Here is a 12,298-nt window from a genome sequence, read left to right as displayed (position 1 = left end):
CAAATAATATTCTGGGAAACGCGTTGCAAAAATTCAAAAGTACAAATATCGAAAAACGTAATTTTTGCCTTTCTTACTAAAGAAAGGTATATGTTTTACTTTATGGCTGGACGTCATTTTCATCTTCGTAAATAATACGATTCAGCATGAATTTGCATCGGAAAAACCGTCAAAAATTCACACTGCATCGATTTTTGACGCTTCGTCGCCAAGTCGACAAGTTGTCAAGTTGAGCTTCGAATACTGACGCGAGAATGCTGGCGCATATATTTTGTGGCTCGAGATATATACTCGTTTTGTAGTAGCTTGTCTACCGATGTTTCCTACAACTTTTAAGATATCGTAGCTTTTCGGTTTCTTTTGCCCTGCCCGTTTTTGCAAAAACTTTTGTGACATAGGACATTCATCCGGCTACAATCAATTTGTTTCCCGTGTGCTCCTAAAATCGCCTAAAAGTAGGCTTAATTTTTTTCGTGATTTCGTAAGTTTATTTAACCGAGTTTATTGGATTCCAAAAGGAGCTTTCGAAGCTTTCCATCGTTTATATCGTTTTCAAAGTTTTCAATGCTCGCGACGCCTTCTACCTAAGGTTCTCGCGATTGAGTGTGCAGTGGTGCGGTTGTAAACATAGCTATCTCTGACTCTCCCACTTTCGTAGAAGCTGAATGGCAAGATTCCCAGCACCGTGCGGCACACGCGGTTCACTTGTACCTCGGTTTTGCGTTGCGCCTGCTTTGTTCGGTTTACACCATCTCGCTCGAAGAGATTTTTTGTTTCGTGTTTGGCACTTTTACGTGGCATACGTCAGATATAAACTCAAATCACTCAAAGTTCATTTTGTGAGTTACTTTAACAGTTTGGCCTTGTTTGACAGCTACTTTGTCCCCAGTTTTCTGTGGGATAGAAAAGGAGGTGAATACTTTATGAAAATCATACCTGTCAACATTCCTAGCTCCAATTTTTTGTCGCGAGTTGCTTTTCTCCTCTTAGCAACTTTGCTTTCATCATAAGATTTTTAAAAACAAAGTCGATGTTATGAATTGAAAGAAGTTCTACCATTGTTATATGCTTTAGTAAGAAAGGCTCTATCTCACCCCAGGTGGGATTAAATCGGTTTTTTTTTTGTAATTTACTAAAACCCCGATGGTTTGACACCAATTGTTGTCAAACGAACGGGGAGTTACTTTTTAGTTTGACATCCTTTTTACACAGAGCTCACACATTCTACTATAGTTTGGTTTTAGTTTGACTTTGTCAAACCTAAGAAAGTGTCAAACGAAAAAGTGACCAACCACCGGGGGCGAGTGTTTGATGTTTGGTATAAAAAAATCTAAAAAATAGTTGTCAAGATAGGGTAACAACATTTAATTCCAGCATATCTCTTTGACATACATATCAGCACTTTGACGTTCAATTACAGCTCATAAAAAAATAGTTAAGTAGGAAGTAGGAGCATGCGAGTTTCTATAAACAGTTTTCCAAAATAAGTTGTTTAAATAGTGATAATCAGCAAATTAGATGGAGTTAGGAGCGAGTGCTTAACCTGCCAAACATACGAGAAGTTTTGAATTTAGTTTTTTGAACAGATGCTCATTTTTTGGTGCAAAATCAATATCCCAAATTACACATAGGTAGGGGAGAGTGGGGAGACTTGATCCCCGGGGAGACTTGATCCCAAGCCTGTATCTCGTCAGCATGTGGGTAAAACAATTAGCTTTGTTCTAGAAAGTTGTGCGAAATTTACTAAAACTCAGTGTAGAAAACAGAGAAAAAAATTAAAAAATGTTTAGATTGAGTTACACACATTTTTCTAAGAAGTGCTGCAAAAAACTTCCAAGAGATCTTTTTTCTTTGTTTTGGTAAGTATAGAAAACACTCAAAAATTATTCAAAAAAATATTTTTTGTACGTGAATTGTTTGATAAACATATCAACTCCAAAACCCTTACGCATTTGACTTTAAATTTATCGTCATACTATTTTTACAATCAATTGTTTAAAAAAGTGCGTTTAGGGAGACTTGATCCCTGCATTTTTACAGTCACTGGAATCAGCCTCAAGATTAAATAATTGGGCTGGGTTTTCGTACATAGTTTTCTTTAGTATAGTTGTATATAACTTACTGCAGTTTGAACCATTTTTCAAAAGTTTTGTAAACAAAAATTACCAGCTTTTGTAAACATGCTCAATTTTGGTCTAAAAAAGAAAATTTTATGTTTTTAAATATTTTGCATGCTAAACTTGTTATATTTTGAACACAAACGTACAGGTTTAATGTGAAATTGCTGTAACTTATAGAAAATTAAAAGTTTGGATGAATAAGAAACATTTTGCTTAAGATTTCTTCAAAATGTTGAAAGGAGGATCAAATTACCCCCAACATTTTGAAAATGCCGGTTTTAAATATTTTTTTAAAACGCTTGGCATGATTCGAAGAGTTTATCTGATGAAATACCCTTATCAGCCAAACATAGTTGAATGTTTAAGCTTTCAATTCATGCAAAAAGATCATAGTTTTGTGAGAAATTGACAGAGTTATGTGCGATACAAAAAAAGGGGATCAAGTCTCCCCACTCTCCCCTACCTATTCATCGCTTTCTGAAGTCACAGAGATTTGCTGTGCTATAAAACATGCCGAAACTCAACCGGTGCACCGGTCAATGAACAGATGGCAGTAATTCGTGTTTGTCTAAAATTATGGCAAACTGGTAAATCGTTCACAGCAAACCATAAATCATTAAATTTTTTTGTTGAGATGGTGCTATCTTGTATCACGTGAACATTGAGATTACCTTGGAGATAACAATGCTATTTTGTGTCATTTTCAATACGTCCACAGATCTCCAAAATTTGATTTCAATCCTGAGATATTCAACAAAACCCGTTAAAACCCCGTGTAATGTTGTTGCCTACTCTTTAAATATGTATGTAATTCCGATCGAGCGTGCGATCTGATACACCCTGCAAAAGCGGCAACTTGTCAGAGGCAAGGCAGTTTTGTCACACGTACATGCCAGACTACTGTTTACACTTTTGATTATACCTCGGGTCTCCGGCAACCAAATTCAACTAAACTTCGGCACAAAGCGCAGAACGGTCAGCCAAACAAAACGTGTTTGTTATTGTTTACATTGCTTGCTCCAGTTCAAACATTTAAACGCGTTATTCTGAGAAATAATAAGATTTTTGTTATGTTTTGGAAAATTCTTCTGAAATAAAAACAACCGATATTTTAATAGAATTTACATTACATATATTTCTTGTTTTCAGCTTTTCTGCCTTTTATACACATAATGAGTTAAAATATACATCATTTTATCAGCTTTTCCTACGGTTTCCTTCATGGATCGTGTACTTATCCCTCCCTCTCCTCAAAACTGTTCTCACTCAATCACCGCCCGGTTCGCTTTCAATCACCTGCTACTATTGGTTTGGCATGTTCATTCACCAACATAGTACATTTCCACTATCTACACGTGAGTGATTGCAGAAACTGGCTTGGTTTTTGTTTTGTTCTCTTCATTCATCTTCGCCATCGGCTTTCTGTTCGATGTCCTTCATATATTTTCCATGCGACAATAATTAGTTTTGCTGGTAATTTTGCCTTCTCGTTCCGTGTTTATTTTTACTTCTTTTGAAATATTTTAAATGTCTTTTTGTTTTAAAAATAGCTGGCACTGGAATACAATCTCGTTTACTTCTTATTTTGTTCTTAACTCTTTTGGTTTTAAGTTTAAGTTTTAGATTTCGCATCCACACTTAGCAACACTTCAACTTGTGATGATTCAAGTACCAAACTGATATTCTTTTGTTTCATTAGCTAGAGTGTGTGTGTGTGTTTTGCGTCAATAGTTGTTTTTCTTAGTTTTTTTTGTCATTCGGAAATCACAGAATTTTTTGTTTTATAATTTTCAATTGATTTTTTCTTTTTCCTTTTTTTTCTCTAGTGAAGGTTCGCCATATTTTGTGGCTGACTGCTCGATAACAGGGAAGGTCTCTCTGAATGGTTGTGCTGGGGATGTATTTGTGCGAATTAACGCAAACTTTTTGTTTTCACAGGAAGCAGCAAATGTGTTAAATTATGTAATTTAGCTGATTTGCAAATAAAATTTGAAAAGTATGCTTTAGTATGATGGCGCGATGAGTCGACTTTGTTGGTTGTTGCGATGATTTGCGAAGCACAAGTGAGAAGTAAGCGCTGATTTGATCTTCCTTGTTTTGCATTTGTTCTATTGTTTCTCGCTAAGTAACAATCAAAAAGCCACGTTGCGTGTTTCGATGTGTGAGTGTGTGTGATATCGGTTTTGTTGGCGAGTTTGGTTAAACTCTTTGTGAGTTGTTTTTGTATTTTGAAAATATATCGAGAAATTAAAAGTGAGAGTGTGTGCGTGCAACATGGAGTTAAACTTTTCAAAGTGCCATGGTAACCTTCACAGCAACTTCATAGAAAGTTTAACTCCATGTTGCACACACTCTCACTTTTAATTTCTCGATAAAATAAAGAAGCTAAAGAAAAAAGCACAATTTTGTGATGTTTATAAACAAGCAGTTGTCAAACTGATGTTTTCATTTAAGCTCAAACAAAATTGCGTTGAAACAAACCTTGATTTTCTCAATTCCACTAAAGTCTTTTTTTGTTTTGAAAAAGCTGCATTGACGTTTAGCGTTGATTCAACAAAAATCATGATTATCAAATCAACAAAAACGTTTTCTTGATTCAAGTATGCCATATTTTTCTGCCTGCAGCTGTGCTGGACGTTGGCTTTGATAGTGAGCGTTTGCGCTGTGTAAAAAGTGACAGTTCATCAACTGAAAACTGTCAATCCACCGGAGTTTCAGTGTGGTAGGGTTACTGTTCTTCCACAAATTTTTAACAATTTTTTATTTGTTGTAAACAAGCCTTCGTTTCAACGTATTGCACAAAATAAATTATCCAACTAAATTCGTTTTAAAATTAAGAAAATTGAAAACAGTATTTAAGAGAAAACACAAATTATTCTTATCGTTTATATTTTTTATTTCTTTTTGGTCAACAAAAAAAAACTTCACTTAAAGCGAAATTCTAACAATTATTTGCATGTCCTAAAACTCGTGTCTTGTGTTCTGATCTGATTGTTTATTTTATATTTAAAATTAAATCAGTTGGGTGCGATTTCCCCTTTCGCATTTGCGCAACTTCCCTTCCCTTCCACACTCTCAAAGTCACATTTAAAAACTAACAATTAAAACATTTAATCATCAAGCCTTTTCTGCCCCCATGGCCCTTTTCTATATACTTTTAAATTCCATCGCTCGGCTTTTGGTTTTGTGGGTATGTTTTGTTTAAATGTACTTTTCTTTCTGTTAAATATAGTAATTTCTTTGCTTTGTTCGTCACATAATATTTTAATGGTAATTATAATAATGATAAGCACAAGTTTTCATACTATGCAATAATTAATGTGTATGGCAATTTTACTTTTGCTCACGATTACTTAAGATTAACAATCAAGAAATTACGACTTTGTTTATGTTTGTGTATTGGGTAAGCTCAAAGTAGATTTTTTTTATTTCCTCTGAAAAATATTTCTGCGTAGTGTTTTGTATCTGCTGATGCTTAAAACTTATCTCACTAGAAAGAACTCAGTATTTTATTGTTCTAAAACAGAGTCGTAAAGGTCAGTTTTGAGGAGAAAATCTAGTTGAATTCAATAAGCTTTTTGAGTTGAAAAAGGACAGCACATTCTTTGTTTGTAAGTTAATTTTCATTTTCTAAAATTAAAGTAGTTTTGTGAAAGTGTCTTTGATTTTCATGCTTCATTCGTACACACTTTGGAGTGGGTAAAACCAAATCTTATTCTAACAAAAACAAGTCTTTACCGAACTTGCATAAACATTAACTAGATGTTGAAAACCAGTTTCATTCAGTGTAAAAAACGTAACTAAAAACAAAAACTAAACATAAGCGGTAAGGTGGTTTTAACACATTCGCTGATCCGTCTCAAACGTCAACGTGGCCGTAATTGTTCATAAATAATGTAAAATCACAATAATAAAAAGATAAAAACACTCAACAAGGTAAAACGATTCAACTAACTTTGCACTAAAAACGTCTTAAAAGTAGAGATTACAAACTAGAAAAAAAAAGTTTTGTAAAACTTTTGTAAAGTATTTGTAGCATTCTTTGTATGGATGTGCGCGCGTCCGTCAAGTTAATGAAAGTAGGCGTTAGACGCCATTTTTTTGTTGCTTCTTGCTTTTCTTCACAAAACAAGAAAGCAAAGTCAGCTGTCAAAATGAACCAGCGCTGCGGAAAATGACAGTATTGTTCGGATAAATCGAAAGCGGTGTGCTTGTACAAGTTTGTGTGTGTGTGTTTTTACTGAGCGGGTCTTTTGACAGAATTGAGCGCGAAGACACATTGATTTCTTTTTAAGCTTGACAGCTGCTGTCAAGTCAATTTTTCTTCATTTTTTTTCTTCCGCCTTCGATAGGTTATTTACAAACATTAGAAAACAGGCTGCTTTTGTGTTTCTTGTTTTTTTTTTAGTTTCAGTTAATTTGCCTTAGAGTCAGGATTGTCATTTAATATTACTTTTCAATTTGCTCGTCTCCCAAACTGTTTGCCAGCTGTGAGTTTGTCTTTTTGTGTTTATTTTTTAACTTTACAATTGTCTCCACTTGAATTTGCATGCTCGGTTTTCTTTTTATTATAAAATTCACAAACAATCGTTTTCACGCAGTGTTCTCAGTTACTTCCCGGCCCTCTTTTCGCGCGTAGTAGTGAGAATTTGGCATATGTTTGTTTTGTTATTGTTTTGTTTTCACGTTCCGCTCACACTTCTGGGTGTAATGCAGTGGCACCTCAACCTGAAGGGTCCACCGCATTAGTCTTAACTCAAGTAACGATTTGCTCTCTCTCTCTGTCTCTACACTCTGTTTTTTTTTTTTAAGTTAAGGTACAACACTTTTCGTAGTTTCTTTTAGTTTGAATTATTTAATTACGCTTTTTATGCTCTGCTTCGACGTATGTGTTTTGGCTTCGTTAAAAAATTTACGTTTATTCAATCTTTCATTAATTTTACTTTTTTCTTGTTTTAAATACACTTTTGCTTCTAGAAAACTGATATGTTTCAACTATTATCTCATTTTCCACATTGTAATTTCTGCTTCATTTTTGTTTGTTTTAATAACTATTCCTTTTAGGTTCCGTTTTGATTTAGCGATTCGTGGTAATACTTTCGTGTCAGCTTGCATGTGTTTGTTTTGTTATTCTTCTTCTCTCTTTTGGGTTCTGTGGTTTAACCAAGTCGAACTAATTCGTAACCCAAGTGGTAACTAATCCCGATTGAAAATATACTGTGTTATGCTTGTAAATATTTCGTGAGACGCAACGATAGAAGCGAGAAATTAGTCTAATTTTTTCACAATCTTAGGCCACAGTTTGCTAGTGCACGGACTCGGTTTTCGTTTCTGCTACTGTTTTTCGATAAATTAAATAATGTTTTTTTTTTTGTGTATTCTCATTATGATTGTTATTTGTCGTAGAGGGAAATAAAGCAATCAATTCTCTACGAGTATTAATTAAAGGTGGTTTGAGTTATTTTGTTATGTTTTACGCATTTCTGGTTTGTTTGAAAGTTTGAATAAGAGTTTGAGTGGTTATTGTTTTTTTGGCTAATTATTTAAGATAAATCACAACACAGAGTTTGGCGATACACTTCCGGCTAGGCTTGATTTAAGTGCTTAAAAACTGTAAAGTTAGGTGTGAGTACCGTAATTACCGACCGGTGCTATAAGTTGTCAAAAACTGAGCATCTGGCATCACTGCTGATTGCTGAACATCACAAGCGTCGCATGTTTGAGGAACTGTCATATTTTGAGTTTTGCATTCAAAGTTTATCGCGACGAGTATTTTGACAGGACAAGATGTTGTTGAACGAATCCTGGCGTAGCAGAAAAGTGCGCAAACTGGAAAAAAGAAAAAGCTGAAGTGTTTTCATCACCCTGAAAACGAAAAATACAGTCCACCTGGTGAAGAAGTTAGGAAATTTGGCCCTAACATTTGGTCCTATCGATCCGGATACACAAAACCCCGAAGGTTGTTAGTTTGTTAACAAAGATCGTATCCTGCTTACTAATACTTATGTGAACATCCATTCACCGAAGAAGTAATTAATAATTAATTATTCAATTAGTGATAAACTGTCAATATTTACACCGTGCTTACGCTATCAAAACAAACGTAGCGCTTGGGCTCCGCGTAATAATGACAGTTCCACTGTCACCACTGTCCACTGTCAAACCAATTCGTCTAGAATTCTGATGATAATATTTACCTTTTCTGACAGGTAGCGGTGGCCGTGAGCAAACGGATTACTACAGCACCATTACTGTCAAAAAAGGTAAATATTATGATCGGATTTCTAGTCGAATTGGTTCGCAACTGTCAATTTTTAATCGTCAAATCTATGGATTTAAATTGCGGATCTTTCAAGAGAACACGACTCACAACATTGACATTCCCACTTGAGTCTGTAATCACACCTGACTTATATCGTTCAACACACTCAAGCTGCACCGTTCACGTATACATGCAACCGTAATTTCACTCGTCGTAATAGCAGATTAAGGGTAAGATACTCGTACAATTGTGTCGCTTCGTATAGATATAGAGATAAATTAACACTAAAGAAGAAACAAAGTTTGAGCATTGTTTAAGATTGTGGGCTCTGATCCAGCTTTTCATTCTCCGATTAGAAAAAGAAACTAATATCACAATGAATGTAGAAAAGCTAGACTTTGTTGTAAGGTTAAACCATGCTTTCCTTGCGTTTATTTTTAACTAGCCTCAAAATATATATAAAAATTTCGTTTAAAATTTCCGCCTTTCCCTTTTCAATAGAAAGATGCATTCGATTTTAGTGAGCGTGTGTTATTGCCATTTGATTCTCGAGTTAATTTGAGCTGCTTGGTTAAATCAAAAGCAAAACCATTCGCCGGATTATAAGGTCGGTCCGGTGAGTTTACCCATTTCTTTTAGTTTGGTTCGATCAATTCTTAAAAGAACACAAAACGAGTTATACCTTACTTGCTTGACTTCTTCTTCGAACTGTCGCTTTCTTCGTTCGTCTTTAATTTAGTGTAAAACTTTCTCGCACTTACATGGTTTGTGAACTTTAACGTTCCAGTAGGTTTCTGTTTGGTTTAGGTTTTCACATAATATAACTTTCTAATAATAAATATATAATATATACTTTTTTCTGACACACTTCCTTCTGCTCTCTTGCTCTCTGGGTGCGTGAGTTTTGCTGCTTTCATTCAGTGTAATATTTTTTTTTTGTTGTTGAAATGTTTATAATATGGTATAGAATTAGGGACATCGATCAACACTTAAGTTCTAGGTACAACCATGTTTTTTCGTCATTTACTTATTTTCTTGTTTTTAAGAAAGGATTAAACATTACCCTTAGTTGTGTGAGTGTGTGTGTGTGTGTGTGTGTTACTTTATCTTGCTTTCAGTTAAAAAAGAATGTTATTCTTAGCCAGCATGAAATTGTTCTACATTTAAAGAGTACTTTTCTGTGTTAAATGTTTTCATTTTTCCCTTTTACAATGCTCTCGAATGCTCTCTCTCTCTCTCTTTTGTTGTTGTTAGTTTGTTTGTCTATAATACTGGAAAGATAAAAAGTCATCTATAGAGTTTGGAGAGATTTGTAAGAGAAGAACAGTTGTAGGTGATTTACTCTGTTAAGGACGATTATTAGAGAAAAACTTACATCGTTTTGCAATGTTTATGGTTTTATGTGTTGGGTTTTCCATCTCCATCTCCTGCAATGAGAAGGGCGGGGCGTGTCTACTTTTGGCTTCGAATGGTGCTTGATGTTTGGGTTTGTTATTTTTTTTCTTCTCTTTTGTTTGCTAAAACGACTCTCTGCACCTGCTCTTTTGTTTAGTTGTCTTTGTTTAAAATCTCAGATTTCACAAAAAGGCCACGCCCAGTGTTTTTGTTTTTTTGATTTGCTATCGACTGTTTGATTTTTTTTGTCTTGCTTAAATAGTTCAAAAGAATACAAGATTTGTCAACAAGTTATGCTTATACTTATGCCTAGTTTTGCTATGTACAATTTACGTTTTCGAAGTGTAGAAAGTTCAACAACAAAAAGTGTACAAAAACAGTTTCTTTATCCTTTTTCTTTCTCTAGCTTACGTTTACAGTAGATATTGTAATATGTATATTTGTTTAAGAGTAAGTGGAAGTTTTACCTCAATGTATGCTTGTGTTTGTGTATATGGATGCTTTGATAATTTGACATTTCTTTTCGTTTTGTTTACCGTCATCTTTGTGAATCTTGTAGTGTAGTGTGTTTTTTGTTTGTTTGTTTTTTTAGCTATTCTGTGGGATCTTTCACGTTTTATTTGCGTTTGTTTTAACAACCTCCGTTACAGTGATTTGCTCAGGTTTTTGTTTTGTGTATCGTTTTTTCTTTGTATGTTGTAAAATTATGCTGTTTGTATCGTGTACCTTCGTTTGCTGAATTCTAGTCGAGGTGGCTTTCGGTTGGTATTTTTTGTTTGTTTTTTTTACAACACTTGTATTAGTTTTTAACATACTTTTGAAGATTGTCTCGAAGTATTCGTCTCCTGCTCTCTATCGTTCTTTTTGTGTCTTTTGTCTCGCTGTGGCAACAACCGCTGTCACCGTGGCTTGTGTTTACGTTGAGCATTGTTGTGACTGTTGCAACTGCTGTTGTTGTTGTTGTTGTTGTTGTTGCTGCAACTGTTGCTGGTGAAGTTGTAGTTGATGTTGCAGCTGATCGCTTGCATCTTGCGGTCTGTGAGATTTCATGTGGGCACTGCGACTTTTTACCTTATTAAATACCCTGAGGAGAAATTAATAATTTTTAGGGAGAAGGAAAAATATGTTAATTCAACTTATTGGCACTACGGCGGCTTGGGACGATGAGAACTTTGTTTGTATCGAACTTTAACGTGCATCAATTATAAAAAAGTGTATTAACTTTGTGTGTAAACCAAGTAAACACTTTCAAGAAACTTATTTCAGTAAGTTTCTTCAAATAAATTGACGATTCCATAAAAACAAAAAGAATGCACATCTGACAGCACTGCCCCAAGTGAACGAACCATGAACGTCACAACCGTCACACTTTTCTGTTTTGAATGTTTGCTTGCAAGACGCGCGTTGATTTGACAGTTCTGTTCTCTCTTTTCATTCTGAAAATGACGCTGGAGTGCAAACCTCGTGTAATCAGATGAAGTTTTGTTTTGCGTGAAGATTTAACCAACAACAACAATTTGTTCTAAAACGACCAGTTTGAAGAAATTTTAAGTGAAATCGCAAGTTGTACATCAGTATGTAGCTGAGCTTCAGGAGGTAAATAATGAAAGAGTGATGCGAAAAAGAAGAGAGCATCTTTTGTGTATCATCCTGGAAAGGAATGACAGTGCAGTGACAGAATCCCGTTGGTTTGACTGACGTACACTATCCAAACAAACGTATGGTAGTGTGTGTGAGCGCCGGGTAAAAGGGACGTCAAGCGGAAAAAGGACCCCAATGGTTTGACAACAATCGATATCAAACCATTTTTTTTAGTGTAATTTCTTCAGGCAATTGTTTTGTTTAAGACACTCGAAACTTCCAAAAAGAAGTTTTAACATGTTTTGAATAGATGAAGTTGATTCGATACAAGCAAACGCGTCCCACCCTCCCAAAGCGTTCGCCACGAGTTCACACGGTTTGTTAGTGTTGGGTTTCGTTTGGGTCGCCGTATTGGTACAATACGCCTACTATGCGCTCTAATATACGTATTGAAGAAATAATGGGACGCATCACACAAATACACTGACATAAGAAGCGGCATTGTTGTTTGGAATTAGAGTTTTTCTTTGTTTTCTGTTGTTGTTTCGAATTTTGTTTGTCGGCTAGGCTAGCAAACACGTGCGCGACTACTGTTTCAACACACAAACATACAACCACACACACACACTGACTGAGAAAGGTAGGATCGGGACAGGAAAGACAGTTTCTGGCGTTCAGCGTTAACCTACAAGGTGTGTGTACGTTCACGCGAGTGTTGGTGAGATCCCTAGCCTGGTGTAGGCGTGTAAGTGTTGTGATTGTTCTATGAAACGGAAAGTACGATTAAAAAGAACTACTTCTTGGCCGGACGAACACACGCGTTACACAAATACATTCTCGCTAGGAAACACAACGATAGCATTGTTTACTGTATTTTTTTTGTTTTGTTTGTTTTGGTAGCAGCTGGCAGCTGCTGTTGTTGTTTGTATTTTAATTTATT

At 35.3% G+C, this 12,298-nt stretch overlaps 1 protein-coding gene across 1 annotated transcript in view; it reads right to left on the bottom strand.

Moving 5' to 3' along the window:
- Positions 1–3,718: 3,718 nt before the first annotated feature.
- Positions 3,719–12,298, bottom strand: part of LOC120429669 (mucin-12) — a 51,443-nt gene continuing 42,863 nt past the window's right edge. The window contains exon 9 of the mRNA XM_039594697.2: positions 3,719–10,861. Coding sequence (XP_039450631.2) covers positions 10,693–10,861 — 169 coding nt within the window. The 3' untranslated portion in view covers positions 3,719–10,692. The remainder of the gene's footprint in view (positions 10,862–12,298) is intronic.

This window comes from Culex pipiens, chromosome 1 (genome assembly GCF_016801865.2).
Source record: "Culex pipiens pallens isolate TS chromosome 1, TS_CPP_V2, whole genome shotgun sequence".
NCBI classification, from domain to species: domain Eukaryota; kingdom Metazoa; phylum Arthropoda; class Insecta; order Diptera; family Culicidae; genus Culex; species Culex pipiens.
The sequence above is the reverse complement of the archived record's forward strand: the minus strand, read 5'-3'. Positions and strand labels throughout refer to the sequence as shown.